This window comes from Dermacentor silvarum, chromosome 2 (genome assembly GCF_013339745.2).
Source record: "Dermacentor silvarum isolate Dsil-2018 chromosome 2, BIME_Dsil_1.4, whole genome shotgun sequence".
NCBI lineage: Eukaryota > Metazoa > Arthropoda > Arachnida > Ixodida > Ixodidae > Dermacentor > Dermacentor silvarum.
Window position 1 is genome coordinate 168642697 of NC_051155.1, and position 24129 is coordinate 168666825.

The window sequence follows — 24129 nt, forward strand, 5'->3', positions numbered from 1 at the left end:
ATATGATCAGTTTTAAACACAATATCATCAATTGCCATTAGAAAAAATGTAAGAATAGCCTCTCAATGACATTACAGTCGGCCGGTTGCAAACAAACTCCACGTAATTAAATGGCTGTTGTATGGCTAGGTTGCCAAAAATGCTAAATAAATGATTGCCGAAAAAAAAAAGATCGCAGGTTGCGGGAAAATAAAAATAACCGAAGGACTTCTCTGTCTTAGATACGTAGACACATGTTAAACGGTCCGTTGCGATGAAAACATCACTGTTTATAGCGTAAAAGATAACTGCTACACAGCTAGACAGCCGAAAACACTAAATGCCAGAGTGCAAGGAAAAGTTCACATGTTGTCATGTAGGCTTCTGCCGCGACCGAAAACAATGCTTGTATTACCCATTTTGTTACTGCATTGCTTCGAAAACTATTGTCGTTGCCAAACCTAGAGCAATACTTTGTTTAGCAGATGGAGAATGGTAACTATAGGCTTAAACAGTCAGTTGTTGCGAAATATTTGGTTATAGTTTTGAATATACCAGGCAGTTCATTTTCGAATACAAATACTTCACACTAAGTATTCGTATTCGCAACTTACTCTGCCTTCGCGACTTATCTGCCTTTTGTTCAATAAGGTTATTTATCCCTCACTATTGTGAAATTAATTTGATGCACCGCAAGTAAACACCAAACAACGCGGCAAAAGAAAGGGCCCGTCCGGGATTTGAACCCGGGACCTCTCGCACCCAAAGCGAGAATCATACCCCTAGACCAACGGGCCGATGTGAAATACGCGTTGGAAGCGCTCTTTAAGAAAAAAACCGGCTGCCGTTAGAAGGCAGAGAAATCCGGTTTCGAGAGTCTTTATACTTTTGCTATCGCCGAGTTAAGAGCGGTGCGGCGAGACACCCGTCTTTGTATTCATTAAACACCTTGGTTCGCTCGTCTAAATGCACGGAGCGTATGGCGTAATGTACTATATATTATCAGCCAGAATTGATATTCGAACAGCGGCGCGCGTGGCTTTTTGCTACAATGAACGCCACCTAACTACGGCTTTTGAAACACGTATACCCGTTCTGTGAGCGCACGAGAACCTAGGCCCCAAAGATATGCTATGTCGTCGCTCAGGTGACCAGCAGTGGTACCTGGAGACGGTGATGGTGTGCTATAGAGTCGCATTTCACGTGCGATACTATAGACCATTTCGCTAATAAAGGCGCAGTTCTTCATATATATGGAGAGACCATGAGTTATTTACTTAAGTTTCGTCGGTGGCTTTTCTCAGTGCCGTATGTTTGATTGTTATTACGATTGAGTTTCGTTCATTCAGTCATGCGCCAGCACTTAGTGTGATGACAGGACAACAAAGAACTGCTAGCAAATGTCTCGCGTTAGTGCTACACATTTAAAGCCACCACGGAAGACGAACGGCCACACCACAGGCGGAGATGAGCACTTTCTGATGAGCACTCGCTAGCATGAACCACCTGAGCTGTAATGCCGATAGGCCCAGAGGGTAAAAATAAATGAAATAAGTGTAATGCGCACTCGCAGACTTGAATACTCGCTGAAACATGTAGTGTTTTTTTTTTGACCCCACATAATTTTTAAAAATCGTTTGTGGCAGATAGCGTAATTGTAGTGCTTGAGATGGATTACTCGAAGCGGCGGACATTACTCGCACGAGTAATCGAAACGCATAATCAAACTGATTAGAAGAAATTCACTAAATAACTTCGTCATTAATTACTTAACGGCACATATTACAATTTACGAATTGTCGCCGATGAGTTTCCAAGGCACGTGCAGTTGAAAGGAATTTAAGGTTGGCACGGGTCTATGAGAGATAAGCGCCGTGAAACATGCGATAAGAATGAGCTACTGTACCCACTTTCTTTTATTGCGATAGCAATTATATGGACACTTCAACCAGATTTCTGCCGTCGGCGTCGCTGTCGCCGTTGCCGTGAGGTTCCGTATAAAGTCCAAGGGCCATAAGATCGTCGTCGCGCGCCGTATTTTCCCGCGCGCTATCACGGAGAGCGAACGCACGGCGGATAGCAAACGCGACCGTCGCGCGAAAGGCCGGGGGGGTATGGGAGGGAGGGAGGCGGGCGACGCTGTGCTGTGGCACGAAATGCGTATCTTGCAACCGGGCGCAAGGGGAACTGGCGACTCAATCTCCCACTCGAAAGCAAGAAAGCGGGAAGGCAGCGCTTGAGGGAGGGGGGGGCAGCTTCTACTCTGCCAACAACTATGTTTGTACTTTGCCCGGCTGTGGCGGTCACCCGCACCGTCTCTTATCTCCACACGGCTATGACCTTAGTATGCGCTGTGCATTCGCCGCTCAGTTTCCGTTGAAGCGATAGACCACACGAACCTTCGCCCGCTGCGGCGGCTGCGTTTGCTGCCAGCGTTTCGACAGTCGTTGTCTGCGGTCATTCAGGGTGATCTATTCATGTTTGCTTGTGCGCGCTGACACCACGCTTGTTAATTCAGTTAGTAAGCGAATGTGTCCAAGTTTATGCAGCGGATAAAACTACTATCCCTACTCCGAATAGCTCTCTACTGATTTGCTATCGCAATTGATGCTTCGCCTTTCGGGCGAAACTGCTACATTTTTTTTTGTCACAAACCGCTGTTTTATGCATTTAAGCATGAAGGTAACTGGAACGCCCCTGTATTTCATTGCATACTTTTGGAATGAATGCCTCGAAGCGGGTGTCGAATTGAATTGAATGCTGGAGTTTTACGTGCCAATTGAAACCACGATTTGATTATGAGGCACGCCGCAGTGGGGGACTCCGGATTAATTTTGGCCACCAGGGAATCGTTAACGAGCCCCCAACGCACGGGACAAGGGCGTTTTTGCATTCCACCCGTATCGAAATGCAGCCGCCGCGGCCGGGATTCGATCCCGCGACCTCGTGCTTAGCAGCGCAACACTATAGCCGCTAAGCCACCGCGGCGGGCTAAGCGGATGTCACCCTGACAATCCGTTCCAACTTCCAAGCGAATACGCCTTGCGAACTCACCTGCTGCAATTAGTAAATTTCAATATCTGCTGTAAAGCGATGTCCGCCTCTTTGAATAATCCAGCTCAATGATTAGAACTTTGCCTACCACAGGCGGTTTTTAAAAATTCTCTTTTGTGTAAAAATAAATAAATAAATAAATAAATAAATAAATAAATAAATAAATAAATAAATAAATAAAACATACGGCGGAACCAGATACGCACATATCGGTCCTATACATGTGGCTTCGGCTCCTACTGGCTGCAAAACACAGTTGCCTGCAATTAAATCACACATCGTTGCCTGCGAATGACATGGGCCACATTTCGTGCAAATTGAAACTCGGACACCGGGAAAGCTCTCGCATAAATTGTATAATGCCGTATTTACCCACGCGTTCACATTAAACTTTGGACACACATGGGACGTCATGCGCCTCTTATTTCCATCAAATAAGAACAAGGTGCCTCGTTTACTTCACCAAGGACACTGCGGGTGCAACAACACATGAAAGTATACATACGGTGAGCAACGCATACGGTGATTACTTGCAAATCCCATGATTAGGCCAGAAACGTTAAACTTTCGGCACACATATATCCCCGATTTCCAACGAACGTGAATTTGCGGTGTCACTTGCACTTCTCTTAGGGCACTGCGAAATATTGCGGATAAGGGCCGTGTAATTAACGCTTTCGAGCGCACTTGTTATTGCCTAGTTACAGACGGTCGCAAACTTGATTTTACATTTCTCGAAATTGTCCGGTCGATTTCTCGGCAACATTCGTCAAAAAAAGAAAAAAAAAACCTAACGCCCGAATAAACAAAACCTCTAACCTCATACATCGGTATAGTTCTACCTTTATTTCCTTTTAATTACGACAAGCCTAATCAAAATCAATTCAGTAGATGCCGAACGATTCTTTTTTCTTTGTCATGTCCTTAGATATGAGCTCCCGGATGTAAAGCTTCCTCTTGAAGGGGCACTAAAGAGTTACATTAAGTTAAGTTGTACGAGTAAGTTACGCTTCGTTAATCAAAAAACGGCCACACTTGGCGGGAGCCGAGGATGTGCAAGCCAGAACTACGCGAAAATAAATGACGGGTGGCGAGGAACTCGATCGTTGAAAGTCTAGTTACCAAAAATCGCTAGGTGAGGATGGAGCGAGCACTTCACGTGGCAAGTGTTAAATCCTGCGCTATAACGAACTAAATGCAAGAAACTACATTGAAATTCTTCACGGCACACTGACGTATCGGTACTGTGGCGGCTCCGGTGGGGAATATATACCGAGTGTTCAAAATTAAGCTTTACGGAATTTTTAAAAACGCCTGTGGCAGGTAGCATAATTCTTCTTGTTGAGCTACGCCTCCCCATCCCAGTGGGAAGCCGCTCTTTCCAGCACAGCCTTGGACGACCAGCGATACCTGATCGACCAGGCCAGCCGCATAGCTGCAGCAAATGGACTGAGGGCTCCACCCTCTGGGACTTCATTACAAAACAATAAATAACGTTTTCTATGAATACTACTACTACTACTATCGTTGAGCTGGGTTATTAGATGAGGCGGATATTAGTAGCAGGAGAAATTGAAACACACATTCAACCAATTAACAGAAATAGACTAATGTACTTCTTAGTTAATTACTTTACGATACATCATGCAATTTACGAATTGTAGCTAGCCGGTGAATTTGCAAGACGCGTCCACTTGAAATGAACTTCAAGGATGACACCAATTTCGAGATATTATTTCCCAAAGTGTGGGACGAAATGCATGGGCTACTGTACCCACTTTCTTTTATTGCGATAGCAATTATATGGACACTTCAACCAGATTTCTGCCGTCGGCGTCGCTGTCACCGTCGCCGTTGCCGTGAGGTTCCGTGTAAAGTCCGAGGGCGATAATATCGTCGCCGCGCGCCGTATTTTCCCGCGCGCTATCACGGAGAGCGAACGCACGGCGGATAGCAAACGCGACCGTCGCGCGAAAGGCCGGGGGGGTATGGGAGGGAGGGAGGTGGGCGACGCTGTGCGTGGCACGAAATGCGTATCTTGCAACCGGGCGCAAAGGGAACTGGCCACTCAATCTCCCACGCGAAAGCAAGAAAGCGGGAAGGCAGCGCGGGAGGGAGGGGGGGGGGCAGCTTCTACTCTGCCAACAACCATGTTTGTACTTTGCCCGGCTGTGGCGGTCACCCGCACCGTCTCTTATCTCCACACGGCTATGACCTTAGTATGCGCTGTGCATTCGCCGCTCAGTTTCCGTTGAAGCGATAGACCGCACGAACCTTCGCCCGCTGCGGCGGCTGCGCTTGCTGCCAGCGTTTTGACAGTCGTCTGCGGTCATTCAGTGTGATCTATTCATGTTTGCTTGTGCGCGCTGACACCACGCTTGTTAATTCAGTTAGTAAGCGAACGTGTCCAAGTTTATGCAACCGATAAAACTACTATCCCTACTCCGAATAGGTTCAATGCATAAAGCAGCATTTTGGTAAAAAGTAAGTGGAACAACAGTGCATTTTTACGGCGAGTTTGATGGCGCATACCTCCAAACTGGTGTCATCCTGGAAATTCATTCCAAGTGGATGCGCCTGAAAAGCTCACCGGCTACAATCCGTAAATTGCAATATGTCGTAAAGTAATTAACTAAGAAGTTAATTAGTGAATTTTTGTTAATTTGTTGAATATGTGTTGCGATTTCTCGTGCTACTAATGTCCGTCTCATTGAATAACCGAGCTCAATGATAAGGATTGTGCTACCTGCCAGAGGCGATTTCTAAAAATTCCGTAAAACTTAAAATGAACACCCTGTATATATAAAAGACGCAATTGTTTGTCGTTTATTTTCAATGGTTGTAATGAATCTTGTTCCGTCAAAAGAAATAATAACATTAGAAGGGCTGTCCAACCCCGACGACGCACCGACTGACCCACTGAATTTATACTGAAATGCTACAATATCACAGACATAGCAGGAGGCATTTCCTCCCACCACGCCATTCCCTTAAGTGAGGTGATGCCTTCGCGTGGCGACAACTACACCCTGATTCATTCCTCTCTCTCTTTTAGCCTTCGGCTCTTCCACCCCGCACAATATTCCTCACACTGTCCCTAGCGTGGAGCAAAGCCCAGAGTAAATCACTGCACCTGGGAATGCCCACACCCTCCGGGCTACCGAACACCACCTAGAACACGTTTCTAGGTGATGTTAGGTTGAGTTATTGTACAGTAACTCAACTGTGTAGTTACTGTGTACTAACTCTAGTGTTGGGCCAACACAAGAATTAGTGCGTAGTGCTACGACTTTGAATGCTATCGCGTTCCACTCTTAAAGGCGAAGCTTAAGCGTGCTCCAAGATTAAAAAAATAATAATAATCACACGTGGCAGATGCCACAGGCGATTTTTAACTACTCGAGGGGGCGTGCATTACTTGCAGGAGAAATCGAAATGCATAAGCGATTAATTAACAAACACGCATTAATTAGTTTTTTCACTAATTACTTTACGGCACATATTGCAATTTACAAATCAAATTGTAGCCAGGCAGTTCTAAAGGCGGATCGACTCGGAACGAATTCTCAGGATGACACCAGTTTCGATATATTCCTTCCCAATGTGTGCGACGAAATACAAGGGCGTTCCAGTTACTTTTGTGCTTCAATACGTAAACGGCGTTTTGATAAAAGAGTAAGTGGAACGAAACTGCAGTTTTATCGCAAGGTTGATGGCGCATATCTCGAAAATGGTGTAATCCAAACTATTTTTAAGTGGATATGCCTTGTGGCCTCACCGGCTACAATTTGTCAGTTGCAATATGTGCATTATGGTAATTGGTTAAAAACATAATTAACAAACTTTTATTAATTAGTCGGTTTTGCTTTTCTATTTATCGTGCAAGTAATATCCGCCTCAGCGTGAAGAGCAGTTCAAATACTACAATTGTGCTCTCTGCAGCCACATGCGATTTTTAAATATTGTTCTCCACAGAAGCTACGATTATATGGAAGGCTTGATCGTATTATGTCCATGCTAACCTGAAGACGCGTAGCAGTACTTCATAGAGGGTGAAACCATAAGGCTTGCCGCCGCCAGCCGGGACTGAAAAACGCGCTCGCTGGGCGCGTGCACCAGTCCGGCCGCGGAAGTCAACGCTAACTTCGCGATTGCGGGAGAGGTGGCGCCACCAACCTGAACGAATCTATGGGCCCTGTAAAGCGTGCTCTGCCTCGGTAATTATTTGCGCTGCGGTAAAGTTAGACCGTTGTATCAATGGCTAAATAACTGAAGTTAGATTTGCAATTATGTTAGACTTAGCCTTCAAAAAAGTTTTCGAGGAAGCACTCATTCCATATCCATTCCATATCCTAGTATTCAGATGACGGCACGATCTCCAATTTTGATGTGGGAAAATCGGACGCACAGAAAGTTTCCACGACGTTGCCTTATGAACGTTAGTCTACTTTGCCTCAGTGATATCTTGCATTGCAGCAAAGTCTGTAACGAAGTGGTGATTGCAATAGACTTTCTAGAAAAGTGGCAACCTGGCTTTTCAGCGGCGCACACTTTCTTGCCTACGTACGTTATATCTTACGGAAATGAATGCTTGAAATTAAGAGCAATCCAGTAACCACACATAAAGATCATGTCATTTTAGTGATGTGCAGTCCGCCATATTTTTGGCATCGGTCACTGGTAACTGTGAAAAATGAAGTTTAGCGCTTTGGTAAGGGGTCCATTGCGTTAGCTATCAAATGTAGTTCTGCAAGACACTAATTCCAGTGCACCCTAGTAGTGACATGTCAGCATTTTAAAGCTATCCAGAATTATGGCAATATTTATTTTGACAACATTAGCTCCCGGCATTCTGCTGTGCCTCAGTAATCGCTTGCAATGCAGTGAAGTTGGAGCGCTTAATAAAATGCTAGGGGTGCGCGAAATTCGTAATTTTGAATATAAATCGAATAGTCGCTGCTATTCATATTCGAGAATTCGCTATTTGAAGTGTCGAATATTCGTTTATTTCGCATATATAAGAGAAAGAAACACTTATTAGAGTCTTGAGGGAGCCAGAACGATGAATGCGAAGACTGTTTCCAACGATTCCGCTGCAGGATAGGCTGGGAAGCTAAGGATGTTGCGCAGGAGCATCACTTTCTGAGCAACCGCGCCGGGCAAGTAACTTCTGCTCAATAATTTTCATTTATCAAATAAGAATGACTCGCTTTTAGGAAGCCTATATAAACATTTGTTCCGATTTAATATTTCGCCAGTCAGTCTCATCATGCTTGCACCACTTTAAGAGAATGCGTGTTGCTGTAGCATTGTAATTTTGTTCAGCGAACACAACATTGTACGTGTATCTAGTAATTAACATGCGTTTCTTTGTTTTATTACTGTCAATGCCGGGGTGCACCAGATAATTCAATGCAGTTGTTTATCATTTACAAGTGCCACAGTTATTCGGACGTCTAATCGTGGATGGTATTACATGCATGTGGTCAATGTATGGAAAGCATTATTATTAGTAGTAGTAGTAGCAGCATTGTTGTTTTACGAAATGGACTTCACGTAAAATTCGTATATGATGTTGGTTCACAAAAGAGAAAGTATTCCATTTTCGGTTCGCCCTTATAGGGGTTCGTTTTCTCGCCTGATCCCAAATTAGATAGGGCAACGCAAGTAGCATGGAGACGCTTACAAACATTATCCTTTCCAAATCCTTATGTATTATCAAAGATAGATCCTACGACGTACAATCCGCAATGCAAATTCTGTCCCCATACGGCCACGTTATACCAGATGGTCTGGGCGTGCCAAGCGAATCCGAAAGTATCCTCCAAGCATAATTTGACGATAGTCAAGTTGGAGACGACCCTGTCCAGCTCGGACCCAGATCAGCAACAAGCCCTGGTCAACCGAGCCCGGACGGCGGCAAAAGCCAATGGTCTTCCGAACTAGGAAGTCCGACCACAAAACTACCATTAATTTTTCACTAATAAATCTTTTATTCTCTCTAGAATATTCTCATCTACTCTATACGGAAATTGTTTTTTCGAGAACCTCTACAAAATACGTTTAATACGTAGGTTAACATTTGTTGTTGAAACCACGACCTACTGAACTACAGACCTGCACAGATCTCCCTGCTCCAGCACGCCTGGTCTAGTTCACCCCTTTTCCCGCTAGGGATAGAACGTACGAGCAGAGTGGCGCTAGTTATAACCTGTTCGCTGTCGTCTGCTTCTGCGATCTGTTCCAGCGTTCGTGCCGCTATTTCGGCAGCCCCAGATCGTTTACATTGTTTGTAAATGCATAAGTTCACGAAAATAAAAAAGAAAACAAAATTTGCGAATGATTGCTTCTCATTTCAATCACGAGGTACAGAAGGAAGAGCGGCGCAAGAAAGGAAAACAACGAGTACAGCCGGCAGACGATAACATTTCCTCCCGTTGCCTTCGCAGTAGAGGAAAAAAATCTGATTACCAGAAGATTCATAGGATAAAATATAGTACAATGGAGACATAAAGAAATACAATATAAAGAACTTGATATATTGATATGATCAACAAGGACATTTAAAAGAATCACGCAGACGATATGTATACGCAGACCACACACAAACTGCTTGAATTTGCAGACGCTGCAGAAGGCATGTAACTTCAGCTTTAGCTACATGCAGCTTGCTTGAGTTAATTACAGACGGGATAACGTAAATGATCACATTGTGGTATATTGCTGTGTGCCATCATGTAAATCATAACAAAGCAAGGACTCTAGCATCAGTTTTCACAGTTTCATAAAAGCTTTGCGATGCATATTTGACGGGCCGAACAAACACGTAAACAATCACTCCATCAGTGAGTTTTTTTTTTTTTCTTGTGTGGAGTGGCGCGAAATTTCCGCATAATATCAAACCTAGAAAGAATTCGTGTACTATTTTACGCGTTATTACATATCAATACAATGAGTACACTTAAACAATTTTTACACACTAGCTGTTGTCTTCGTAAGAAATTGTCACATATGCTAGCAGCCCGCTACAGAAGAGCAGGCGCATACATTCGAACATGGAGGAAGGAAAATGTATTCGAACGCCGCCCAGCCACCCGCCAAATGCAGACGAACAGGTTATAAAAGCGCCACCTATGGCCACCGGTTGAACGAAAGTGGGCGCAAGCTGCTCCCATAGAAGCCGGACATCTGTGCAGGTCTGTAGTTCCAGTAGGTCGTGGTTGAAACACGCAATATAATTCCAACGTAACACAGATTTCAAATGGGACCTAATGATGATTGTTAGTCACCGCTTCAAAGTATGCCTTGTTTCGCAGTAATGTGCCCTGCAGTGGAATATATATATATATATATATATATATATATATATATATATATATATATATATATATATATATATATATATATATATATATATATATATATATATATATATATGATGCGTGCTCCGAGGCTGGAGACCGAGCACATGACGCTCTGACCTGGAAAAACGTGTGCAAAGCGATAACTATGCCATGCTAAGACATGTCGACATGTTCACATGTCGCTTTTCAATGGCGCACTCGTCGAGCCAGAGTTGTATCGTCGACCCAGAGTGTATATGCACGGGGTGCAGCATGGAATCCCATTAGAGTTCATATGTACGCTTTGCTATGAACACTCAAGACCAATTGAGCTCCGTATGCTAGCTGTCCCACACTGAACAGACGGCACCATTAGCGTTGGCGGTATGCTCTAACCAATTTTGTCCCGCTAACAATTAAATTCCGCTCTACATTTTTGTCAAAACTCACAACCAGGAAAGCACACCGACTGCAAATCTGCGAATTTAGGTAGAAGGATGACCGAGATAATTTCCGGAAGCGCATTAAACAAGTTCGGTTGAGGCGCATAACGTTGCTCAAAACACTGCTTGCAATAAAAAATATCGTACATACATTCACAGGACTCAGGGCGATCTTGCGAATTAGCGCGACAGTCTCCGATCAGTGCTCGGTGCAACTTGGATTCATGCAGAATACTTTTATTTTGGCGGTATCTCGGGCATTCGTTCCTCTTACTGTGTCGAAGCATCAACTATACGTTGGTCTACACCAAGTAAAGGACGCTACATGCATACACACAGTGTCGTTGCGTTACAGCGTTAACTGGCATTTACACAGGTACAAATGCATGTCATCTACAATGCGCTGATGAGCTGTATCACATGGTGAACAACGCGAGAGAGTCGAGTGAGTTCCTATGGCCGTGACATGCTAGCTGCAAGTGTGGAATCCCCTTTCTATTGAGGCTGTCCACCACTTAAGGTCAGGATAAACCACCAGCCTAGCTTGGTCACACCCGCCATTGCAAACAGCCACCGCAGTCGATGCTCGGCCACTCCTAAGCGCAGCAGTGTGCGAATAAGGCTATTCCCATCACATCATTAAGCCGATCACATGACGCTGTGGCATCAGCCCCTGAATGGCACGATGTACAAAAGGCGATGCGCCGCGCTGCTTGACAGGTACTTAGACTAACCCCCAATTAACGATTCAGGTGGCACCGTTACCCACCCAACTCGAGCCACCATGGCCTTGACGAGGTTAACCATGATGGATGCGCTCATGAACAGCAGAGCGGCTGGCTCGGTGAGCTCCAATACTTAAGTCTTTCCATGCTCAGCAGAAACGCAGTATAGTCCCCACATCTAAGCCGACGCTTTAGGTAGAGCAGGCACTAGCTAAACGCACGTTAACGCAAGTTTAGCACCAGCGCTATAGGAAGCTACAGGAAGAGAAAGTGCTCAGTTGCTGGGACCAAACGCGCGGTGATGAGACTGTCCATGGTGAAATAAAAAGACCCGTCCATAGGCGGTGATCGCAGCGCGTGCGCGCGCGCGCGTCTCTGAAGCCGAGGCGCTATCTGTAGACGGCGGCTTTGCGAGGCTTGGCCGTCGTCCTGTTTTTGGCGTCAGACGAGACGCTCAGCTCGTCGAGCGCCTTCTTGAGCAGGATGCTGAACTGGTGGAGGTCGCCCTCCTCGGCCCGGTTCTCTTTCAGTTCGTCCGGGTACTCGACGGTCCATTTTTTCGTCGACCTGCGTGGGACGGAGCCCAACCAAGGCGTGCCAAACTTTGTCAGCAGATACTGAAGGATGAGTCTGCGCAGCGTCGACACAGTGAGTTACCAAACCTATACATGCCAAAACAGCGCAAGAAATGAAAACGCAAAGACTGCTAGGTCGCACACAGGGCTGCGCGTATTTGCTGCCTGAACTACGTACACGCATGCCGTTTCTCACGATGTTTTGCCAACGCACGAACCTGCGCCAGCCAACACAGGTTCAGACGTTTGCGGTGTCAGCGAACGAACGAGCTAATTTGTATTGTGTGGTTTAAAGTGCCGAAACAGCACGGTTCACGTGTTGCGAGGTACGCCGTATAGTGGAGAGTTAATTACGCCGATCAATTGCGACGTTCAACCATTTATACGCGGTATACACTGAGCTTTTGTATTCCGCCGCCATTGGAATGCGGCCGCCGCGGCCGGGATCACGTGGCATGCATGCTCTTAACATGCATATCTATATATAGTTGCTTCACAACGGAGATCTCAGAGGTCCACGCCTGCTTAGGAGCGATTCGCGAATGCTGTAGTTTAGGTGTCAAGCCGATGCAGACTACAGGCTAGACGGGAACCAAGCCTCAACTCACCGTCGTCACTGCGATAACAGTAACAGCTTATAGGGGGGGGGGGGGGGGGGGACGGAACGAAGCCAATTAAGGCCCCATAAAAATGTGCGAGAAAGAGATTCACTACCTAAAATCTGCAGTTTCTTAAAATACTACGTAGGTTTCCGGATTGTCTTTCTCTTTTTCGTCGTGTTCTAAGTGGACGTTCGACGTGGCGTTCACCTGAGCCCTTGCGACTTGTCCCGGCGCCTGAGGAGCTGGTCGATCTGCCCCGCCGTGTCGGGCGCCACCAGTTCGATGGGATCCTGCTGTTGCGGTGCGGACTCCAGTTCCTGTTCTTGGACCTCTTCCTGCTGCTCGTCCTGCTGAGATTTCTGGGCCATGGAGTCAAGTTCTCGGATGGTGCGCAGCACTCGCATCAGGTTGCCGGCTACCTCGCGCTTGAGCGCCGCCGTCTCGGCCGCGTACGCCGGCACTCGTCGCGAACGAGGATGCTGCTGCTGCTGCTGCTGCTGCTGCCGTTGCTTCTTGCCCTTGCGTTGGTACCCCGATGCGCCGCCACTCGCATCGTCACCCGCTTCCGACGAGCCACCGCGCATCCAAAGGCTGGGCGAATATTGCGAACAGGCTCTCACAATAACGAAAGAAATGGCCGACAGCTGTCGCGACGTACTCTCTGGTAAGAAATCTTAATAAGCACTCCTACGCAAAAAAAAAAAAAACGCCAGTGCCTGTGTGCAGGGGTATAGCCAGGGGGAAGGGGAGGGGAGGGTGACACTGGCACATGCCCCACCCCCCTCACACACACTTAAAATTTCTTCCCAAAATCCCGCCTGCTTTGTCCCCCCTTTTCACGAAATTTCAGATACATCAATGTGGTCACTTTCAAAATACTCCCCGCTTGACAAAATTCACTGTTTCCTCCTCTTCCATTTATCCATAGTAATTTCACGAGAAACTTGGTTTTGATCATTTGTTCCGCCTGTTCGTCTACTTCCATTTCGACAAAGCCGTATAGGGTCGTACAAAACGTGAATGCATAAAATTCTGCCTTGTCGTACAGCTGTCCGGCTCGTACTAGAGGTCAGTTGAATCCTTTCGGGTGAAAAGAGCGAGAGAACGGAGCCGCTACATCCTCTCCCGCATTTTTGCTAACTCACTGCATGGACTTTTGGGACAGACTTCGTATGGAGACGCCATACTGGAAGGCACGAATTATTTTAACCAGTTGTGCGTTCTTTACCGTGCATCTAGACCTAAACACAAGGTGTTTTACCGCGAAGCTATTAGCCTCTATAGTCGGGTATAACTTTAGAAGGCAGCGGCATTTGCCCCTTAAAGGCGGATGCGCACACTAGCCTCCACCAATGGGCGCGCACTCTGGACTGTCGTCACAGCCGGACGGCCGGTGTCCCCGCCGACGGAGAACATGGCAGCCCGCGCTTCAAACTGGGCCGAGTCGCGTCAGCGGGACTACTTCTCTAGTCGCGGAGGCAATAGGCTGCCGCGCGAAGGGGGGCTCAGCCGAAAAACAGGCGGCCGTGGCCACTCAGACAGACATCAAATGGCAGCTGGGAAAGGGGTTTGTGTGAGTTTCCGCGTGAGAGAAGTATGCTTTCTCGTATATTCGAATTACAATCCGATGACATCATGTCTGTAGGTTGCATGCAAGTCGTACTTTACGAATTCTTTGACGCAGTTTACTTTTAAACACTAATTTAGTTCAGTAAGGCACTTGCGCTTGGCGGGTGGCCTAGAAGAATGACGACGTATGCTGCACTTCCGCACTCGTGCGTGCGCGCGCGGAGTACGTCGCTTATGATGGTGGTGCTTGTGTAACTTCGTCTAACGTCACTTGGGGTGGTGGTATTTGTCTAGTGTCGGTTGTGCTTGCCTCGAGTCCGCACCAGCTTCGCTGTGACTGTACATCCGCTTTCACGGGATGGAATGGAGGCGGATATTTAGAGGTACTACTACGCCCTATCACGTGAGGTCATTCATCGCGTCGAAATGACCTTGAGCCGCCGGAGCACAAGCCGCCGGAGCGCAAGTGTGACAGGTGTGACGTCGCGCCACGTGATCCGCTGCGGAGAGGCGTCGCAGCTGCGCTCGCTCGATGCCTCGCCGCTGCGGTACCACGTGGCTGTGGTACCAACCGCAGCGGTGGCCTAGCGGTATAGAGCATCCGCCTCGTATGCGGGAGGTACCGAGTTCAAATTCCGGTGCCGCCGGGAACCCACCAGTTTTTCTAATGGATAGAGATGTCCCCTGGCCTGGTGCTCGGCTGTCGTGGGGGTTCACATCTCGAAAGAGGGCTCAATAGAGATTTCAGGACTTGTCTCTGGGCGCCTCTTGTCCAACCACAGCCGGCCTTTTGACGAGCATTCGCCGCGGCTGTGGGAGGAAGTGCTGCCGCCGGGTGCCTACCGGTAAAATAAGTACAAGCGCGCTCCTGGTCTGGTGCTTGGACATTATGGGAGCTCAACGCTTGGAAAACGGTTTTTGACCTCAACCTGAAGGCGTGCCCATCTCAATAGGTGCTTGAGGCGCCACATGGGAAATCGCCGCCATGGGAGCGGCCCAGACATCACTTGTTTTCTGTTCTCACGAGGGTTTCGACGGGAATTCAGGGCGCAGCTCCTTTCACAAGCGTATCACCCCTGAAGGAAGCCGAACGCCAGGCCGGGGTACGCCTGTACCCATTTGAACCAGTGGGTGCCCGGCGGCGGTGGGAATCGAACCTACAACCTCCCGCAGCCGAGGCGGGCGCTTGCTCACGCTTGCTGCAAAACGCTTGCTCACGCCAGCGTTTTGACAGCGCTTGTGTGCGGTCGTCGAGTCTCACCTAGTCAAGTTTGCTTGTGCGTGCTGACACCATGCTTGTTAAGTCGATACACGCAGAATTGCCGCGTGACTGGCCGCTCGAGGCATTTTGCGTGTATTCGCAGGCTTCTTTCACGCTCGGAAAAAACACATTCATGTAGCAGGTATTGAGCAACAGAAAGCTGTATCGGGAGTTTTTCATGTTGCTCTACAACTTTCTCATTGACACTTTGATAATTAGGACAGTACTTCTGAAATTAGATAATTACAATTACCTAATTAAATCTCAGTAACGAAAAAATTACTGGCGGCTACTCCACTGTACTGGAAACAATACGCACTAGGTTTTCTTCGCGTAACGCCGTTGCTCTCTCTTTTTTAATCGTACTGCGTGATAGCTGGGACACCCTGTATATCGGTTTATGTATGAAGTGCCTTAGCACAGTTGTCAAAACGGATGAGGGATGGCACATTGTTATACCCCTCGCCACCGCCGATGCCTCTTTCACAAGTGTCGCGATATACGCGGCGGCGGCACTTCCCACCAATCGTTGTGTCCCTTTGTCTCGTGACGTAGAGATCACGCCAGCACTGTTATCAGCAGTTGCCCTTTGGAGTCGCTATGGGACGGACGCGTGTCGTTCGCTCGGAGGAAGAAGAGCGGAAATTGAAGGAGCGCCAACGCGCACAGATGCGCGAATGGGCTCGAAAACGACGTGAAGCCGCTATAGCGCCAACTTCGCTGGACTGTGGCAACTAACGGCACCTAGTGTCTCAAGTTAGCCCTAAACTTACACACCGTAAAGCGAGGAGAAGAGCCAAAGAAAGCTCTAAAAAAAAAAAAAACCGTATACCGGTAATCTGGCAGATACGAGGAGATGTTCCGTGCCAGCTGCGTTCTCTCTGGGTTCGTGCCGTTGGCTAGCAGCTGCCGCAGGTATGGTTGCAACGGCACGATGCGATCAACCGGCACGCGACGGGTTCCGTTCACCTCGTGCAGCTTGATGACCACGTACGGATGGCCGTGCAGATACGGTTTGGGAGCCGCCGTCGTAGTCGTCGTAGTGGTCGTCGTCTTCGTTGTGGGCGGCGGTGGCGCTCGCTCGCAGCCAACTACTGGAAACGAAATTAAGCAGCGCACACGTGCACATAAGTACGGTTGGTTTGAGCTGTTCCAAAATAAAAAAAAAAGAATAACAAGGCAATACGGGATATTCGGTGTGTGCCATGGGAACGCCATAATGCTTGTATTCGGACGTTACGAAAGCAACAAGAGTTGTAAGATTACGAATCGAAAACTCATGACATGTCATCAGTTAAGCGATATAACAAAAGGATTCTGTAAGCACTTATTTTTGTCAAGTAATAATTTATTTCCCCTAAATTCCCGTCAGAATGTAGCCATGGCATGTCATCAATTAAGCGATAACAAATTATTTTATTAAGCACTTATTTTTGACAAGTAATAATTTATTTCCTTTAAGTTCCCGTAAGAATGTTTTCTTCTGAGCTATAAAGCACTGAATACCAGGATCTCGCAGCGATGCCCTCCGCGAAGAAGCCAAATAGTTGACAGTGCTACGATGGCTTTAGTATTGCGTTAGTTGGTAGGGCATGCGTGGCTCCAAATTTCGCGCTACAAGACAACACGAATCACGTCGCACAATCGTTCTGTTCCCGCCAAAAAGTGAGAACTCTGCCTATCTGCCCGTACTGACCACTCTTTGAAGGTACGATAGTGTATTTATTTAATACCCCCATCACCTTTAGAGGCATTACAGTTTACATCCAGGATCACCTTATGAAATGCGCATTTTCCCCCTAATGGAATAAGCTACCCCAGGAAACTGACTAAGCTTCCCCTCCAACATATTCTTCCGTAGTGTAAAAAAGAGCGCTAAAAACACGGACAGAAGGAAGAACACAGGACGAGCGCTGTCCTGTGTTCTCGTCCTGTGTTCTTCCTTCTGTCCGTGTTTTTAGCGCTCTTTTTCACACTATGAATGCATACCAATGAGCTCGCCTTCAGAACCTTTCATATTCTTCCGATCGCTCCAGAATTTTCTTTTCAGAGAACCTGGTCAGCGTTAAGCGTGGTTACTTGTTTTCCTTTTCTGTTTTTGTCATTTATACTTAACTTTTCGTGAAAATTTGTCACCTATTGTCAATATTAACTAAATTTTTTTATTGTTCTCTTCATAAGTCTGAATGAACTGTTTATCAATCTGGCGTTTTGTTATGTGTATGTACTGTTTGTATTTGGAAAGCTGTTATTTCCCCCTGCACTAAGGCACCAAAAATAAATAAATAAATAATTTATTTATTTATATTAATTAATTTACAAAAAAAAGCAAGTGAGGCGGATAACGTGAGCCACAAAGAATAGGTTTGAAAAGTTCGGAGGACAAAACTTGAAATTTGAATGCACAAGACGTCTAAATGGAGTGGACAGTTTGATAGAATTTGACAGTAATAGAGCTATCTTTAAGAAACATTTGAAATAAATTTTCATTAGAGAATGCATATGCTTTGTGTGATGAAGGTTATAGAAATGATATTTGTTTTAATTGACGACAGAGTTACGATTTTCTGTGTTACCTATTATCCACCTGTCAAATAGGACAGCATATAAATGACGTACTTGTTTCTTTTCCTACTTTTTTTGTTTTATGAGAGTGTAAAGCATACTATCTAAATGCGTATTAGCGTAAACTGTTCATATTTTCTTGACATGCTAAAGTGATTGCAACATATGTTATCGATGGTTCAAGTGCAATTTGTTTCGACTGCGCTTTCTTTCGGTATATCTATTGATGGCTGCTGTAAGCGGCGATGTCATATGATGTATATACCTATGCAAAAACTGTCTTGGCTGCATGTGTCCTCTGTCATGCTACGTGAATGTAGTCCCTCTACCTCCCCTCAATCGTACGAGGAATAAAAAAAAAATTCACAGGGTCTCTTATGTTATCCCTGAGACGACTTGAAGGCTAAGCCCAAGTGCCGATGCTTTAAGACGGACACATGACGTACTTCGCTTAGTCTACTTCGCTCATCGTCCCTCTTAATTCACTTATTCTCTTCATTCGCTTAGTCATTCCGCTTAATGCGCTTAGCGTACTTCGCTTAGTCACCCCTCTTGACACCAAGGTCACAGTTCGACTCCCAACCACGGTCGTGGGTTAGAGTGGCTTAATTACCTCTATCTTAATTAACTGTGCATTAATTAACTTCGCCTTCATTAACACTAAAGGTCGAGGGTTCGACTCCCATCAAAGGTCGAAGGTTTGCAGCCTTTTTGTACCTTTCGTGCGGTTGACGCGTTTTCGGTCAAGGTCGACTGACTGGGGAGACATACAAGGCTTTCGCCTTAATAAACTACACGTCATTAGTCGTGCCGACCAGGCGACGATCGAGATAACGATGTGAGCATTCGACGCCTCACCCAGGCACGTGGAAATTGCTGCCAGTGCACACGCGGCGAAGAACAACGCTGTAGCTCACCGGCCACCGTGGTTGGTGCGCAAGTCGTTGTCGTCCTGGTGGTCGTCGTCGGCTTTGGCGTCGTCGTGGTCCTCTTGGTCGTCGTCGTTGTCGTCGTCGTCCTAGTCGTAGTCCTTCTCGTGGTGGTGGTGGTGGTGGTGGTTCTCCTGGTCGTTTCGGGCTGCTCGCAGTTGTCCGCCGAAGCAGCCCTCCGCGGAGGTGGCGGTGCCGGAGGCTCCGTGCGAGCGGTGGTCACGTGGGTCGGGTGAGCCGTCCTGTAGCCGACGCTAGACCGGCCGCTCCAGGGTCGCGCGAACAGCGTGGCGTTGTCGCTGCTGCTGCCGTTCGCGTGGTGCTCGCCCTTCTTGTGCATCATCATCATTGCCTTCAAGGTCGAAGGAGGGGACCACGTTAGTAAGCGGTATACGAGTGATGTGACTACGCTGTTGTTGTTACGTGCACCGCTTCGTCTGTCCGCAATAAACCTGGGGGAGGGGGTATACTGTAAGCGTCCACTTAGTGGACTGCCCATTACTGCTATGCTGCTAAAGTGCTTATTTGCTGGGCTGTGGTACGAGTGAGAAGGAGGCAGGCGCCTGCCTCCTTCTCGCTTGTGCACTGCTCCAGCCAATCAGCGGTAGCTGAAATGGACAGTCCACTACAGATGGACATTTAAAGAATATCCCCCCTCCCCTGGATGAGCCGGCCAGGCCTGCAGCCAGGCAAGCATCTCCAATTTGTATTGAAGACGTCTCTTTCTCTGACTAACAAAATGATCCTTGCACCTACCACCTACCCTTTTATTTTTGGCATGCTCACGGGTAAATAAAATGCTCCTTCCACCTACCACCTACCCTTTTGCTTTTGGCATGCTCACGGGTAAATAGCAGCACAGGTTTTGGTAGTAGAATATGTTCAAATAGCAGCAGCACTGGTCACGTGCAGGCGTATGGAACCTACACCCAAGTCACGATAAACTGTTAGAGGAATCACGGAATACGAGACAAAACGACAAGATGCACCACTGATTCGGATTCAGACGCTGCTACAGCAATGCGTGTGCCCGATCACTCGATCATGCGCATGGTAGATGCAATGTCATCTGCTGCGATGCTGAAAGATTATGACAATAGGAAAGCTTCATAGCCTTTGTAATGATAGTGCAATTAAGCAACGAATCAACTTGCGGCTATTGGCCCAACCTTTTGTACAATACAGGAACGGGAATACCTTACAACAATTTCGTTACAATACTTTCGATTACACCTCAAGCGCAAATGCTTTCGGAATACACGTACCGAGAGAGCGTTTTTTGCAGCCAGTGCTTCCTACCTCGAATCGAAACGTAGTGGATACTGTACTTCGTGCGACTACCTAAATTCCAGGATAAGTGAGGAATGCGGAATTTCTCTCGAATCTCGAGCTCCGAAAACGTTTTCGTTAGGCTGTACGTGTCATCAGTGCTGTAACTGAACCTTGTAAAAGCTCCATCACTGCATATGGAGCCTTCGCGTGACATCGCGAACGCCGTATTGTCGTCCTAGTCACAGTTCGCACCACGTTGATGGAGATGCATCGATAAAACACGCAGCTTTTCACCGCGCTACTAATGCAATCGAATCAGGATATATCGATTCTGAAGGGGATCACAAACAAGTTCGATATATAGGTAATTCGATATAAAAAATAAAACTTTTATACAAAAATTTTCAAGGGGATTTTACAGCTGTTTTTTCTATACAATAATTCGTTATATATGAGGGTTCTATATATCCGGGTTCTGCTGTACAACATTATGGCAGTCGCGTGACCTCATAGCACTCCCTATTATTAAAGTGCACTACAATGATCTGCCTCTTGTCAACAAATTGCTGAGTGTTACGTCGCAATGTTGTGGTGGAGTTGCCGTTAGGTTTCACGTACGCGAAAAAAAAAAAAACATGTTCGACGAATTTAGCGCGAATGTTCTCCAGTTGAATGCCCGCGGACAATACACGCGGATAATCCAGAGACAATCAACAGACGCGGACAACTCTCAAAAGTCGCTTGACAGAGATTACTGATCAAAGCGGTGAAGAGTGAATAGAATAAGTGTCAAAGTTGAGTCCTGTGCTTACCTGCTCGCACGTACCATCCCTCGCATTTTGTTGTAGCCCGGTCTCCGACGACACTTCTCGACTTCTATTGTGTGCTAAAATTTTTCGCCTGCAACAGGCGAGTGGCCTTTCAAAGGCTGTCGTGGTAAAAGCAATCGCCATAGCAGAGTGCATAAGGTTCGTAAAGGCAATCAATCAATATAATCACTGATAGTGATTAGGTGCCGACCATTTTTCCGACTATATATATATATATAATATATATATATATATATATATATATATCTATATATTAGATGTTGTGGGCGTTTATTACGCACGTCTTCTTCATCTGTATATTATATCATCATCTACGTTTCTCGATCCTCATCTTCAGTTATGTGTGATCATCATCATCGGGTGTGTGCTTTGCTGGTTCGCTGCCGAGTACTCGGGCCGAATAAACGTCGAGCCAACAGAGACGCCATAATATATATATATATATTATATATATATATATATATATATATATATATATATATTGTAACGGAATAAAGGAGACAGAGACCACACCAGTTCCTGCCAGCTGTTCTATTCTCTTTTTCGTCGTCTTCTCTCCCAGCGCCCGCCTTGCGAGCGCCCGCGGCCAAGTTTACTTCGTCTTTACAATATATACAGGGTGTCCCAGCTATCATGCAGCACGAGTTAAAAAAGAGGAACGGTGTTACGCGAAGCAAACCTAATGCGTATTGTTTCCAGTGCAGTGGAGTAGCCGCCGGTAATTTTTCGTTACTGAGATTTAATTATGTAATTGTAATTCTCTAACTCGAGAAGTACTGTCCTAATTATCAAAGTGTCAATGAGAAAATTGTACAGCAGCATGAAAAACTCTCAATACATTTCTGTTGCTCAGTACGTGCTACTTAATAAATGTGTTTTTCCGAGTGTGAAAGAAGCCCGAGAATACACGCAGAATTGCCGCACGACTGGCCGCTCGAGGCACTTTGCGTGTATTCGCGGGCTTCTTTCACGCTCGGAAAAAGATATGTATGTAGCACGTATTGAGCAACAGAAATCTGTATCGGTAGTTTTTCATGGTGCTCTACAACGTTTCTAATTGACACTTTGATCATTAGACAGTACTTCTCGAGTTAGATATTAATTAGAATTACCTAATTAAATCTCAGTAACGAAAAAATTACTGGCGGCTACTCACTGTACTGGAAACAATACGCACTAAGTTTACTTCGCGTAACGCCGTTCCTTTTTTAATCGTGCTGCGTGATAGCTGGGACACCCTGTTATATATATATATATATATATATATATATATATATATATTGTGAGCATTATATTACCCCTTCATCTTCTTCATCTGTATATACTCATCATCATGGCCAGCGCCATTCGCTTCAGCGCGCGCGGCCTGCATAATAAACCGTCGAGGTTGAACAGCTGTCTCGCAAGTGGTGGAGGTGTTGGGTATACCCTAGTACATGGGTTCTCAAAGTGGGTTCCGCGGAACCCTGGGGTTCCGCAGGCCCCTGCTCGGGGTTACGCGAGCCACTGATAAATTTTCCGTGGTCCCCGCTAACCAAGTGGTTAAAACGGCGAAAATGAGGTGCGCTCGATCCACACAACCTCCGTTACTCATGCCCAGTGTCAAAAAGCACATCACACTGCGTAACGGCAACGCGCGAACTGCGCAATAAATTCGCAAGCCACTTGTAGCCACCCAACCTTTGAAAACGGGCATTACGCCCTAAGCTTTGGCACTTAAATCTCGGAGGCCGTAATTTACCAACATGCGCATTTCTCCCGTTTGTAGATAGCGTAGGTGCCGATTGCGTGCGCACTGGCGTATACGTGAGGAATAAAAAAAAAAGTGAAGAAAAAAAGGCGCGAAGCATCGCAAATACGCGCTGCAGAAGAGCAAGCAAGAACTGCGCTAGCGTCCAACCGAAACGAAGCGGCGCAGTCCGCATCGCCATGCTCCGCAAGCGTGCGCGGCACGTGATTGACAGCAACGCCGGACCGCTCGTGCCTAATTGCGCCCTTAAAAGACTTTATTCTTGCGTTTATCGTCGCGCGTAACACCGCGTTGGCGGCATGCCGCGTGCCTTCATAAGTGCGTAGTTGCCATCCATGATCGCGTCGATAACCACCGCAGTTCGTCCGCAGCGGTTGAGGCAAACCGTGGTTTCGTTTTTCACTCGGTGCGCGCGTCGGCTGCGTGCCTTCACAGATGCGTAGTCGCCAACCATGGCAGCGTTGATAGCGACCGCGGTTTCGTCCGCACTTCTTGCAGCGAACGATAGTTTCGTTTTGACTTGGTGCGTGCGTCGGCCGCCTGCCTTCTGAACCGCAGGTCGCCGTCCATGATGGCGTCGATAGCGGCCGCGGTTTTCGTCCGCACTTCTAGCGAACGGTAGTTTCGTTTTGACTTGGTGCGTGCGTCGGCCGCATGCCTTCTGAATGATCGCGTTGATAGCGGCCGCGGTTCGTCCGCAGCGGTTGCGGCAAGCAGTAGTTTGCTTTGACTCAGTGCAAAGCTGTCGAAGATTAAGAGCCCCGGCTACAACGCGATGGACGGACAATTTGTTGGCGAGCAGCTGACTGGCGAAAAAAAATAATCGGGATGTACGCGCGCGAGGCCTTCGCTGCTGCTAGCCTAATCAGTCATGAGATGACAAGAATTTCAGCTTCCGCACTGGTCTTGTGCTATAAACATAACACAATTTGCTGATTCATTGAGTAAATAAAAGCGTGTTGACGTAGTTAAGCATTGGTTATTGTTTTTCTTGATACCCTCGATAATGCAACATTTCGTTAATTAGGACATATTAATTCGGTTAACTCGGGGGCGGGGGGGGGGGGGGTTCCTTGGCGCATCATGGAGCTTAGCAGGGTTCCCTGGAACGCACATGCTTGAGAACCCCTGCCCTAGTATAAGCATGTAGCAGCTTTTCGCGAATTACCCAGTGTCGCCAACACGCCCGCCTCACACCGACGCCAGTCAACAAGACCGCAAACTCGCTATGA

At 46.8% G+C, this 24129-nt stretch overlaps 1 protein-coding gene and 1 non-coding gene across 2 annotated transcripts; both read right to left on the reverse strand.

Annotated features, from left to right (window-relative positions):
• Positions 1 to 704: 704 nt before the first annotated feature.
• Positions 705 to 776, reverse strand: Trnap-ugg (transfer RNA proline (anticodon UGG)). Its single transcript has one exon. It is a non-coding gene; the product is annotated as a tRNA-Pro (tRNA).
• Positions 777 to 11042: 10266 nt separating this feature from the next.
• LOC119440543 (microtubule-associated protein RP/EB family member 1-like) lies at positions 11043 to 19391 on the reverse strand. Its single transcript, XM_037705442.2, has 4 exons — positions 19034 to 19391; positions 16384 to 16645; positions 12929 to 13312; positions 11043 to 12111 (listed from the first exon to the last, which is right to left on the reverse strand). The coding sequence occupies exons 1-4, from the start codon at positions 19389 to 19391 to the stop codon at positions 11934 to 11936; spliced, it is 1182 nt and encodes a 393-aa protein (XP_037561370.1). The 3' UTR covers positions 11043 to 11933.
• Between the last annotated feature and the right edge of the window lie 4738 nt (positions 19392 to 24129).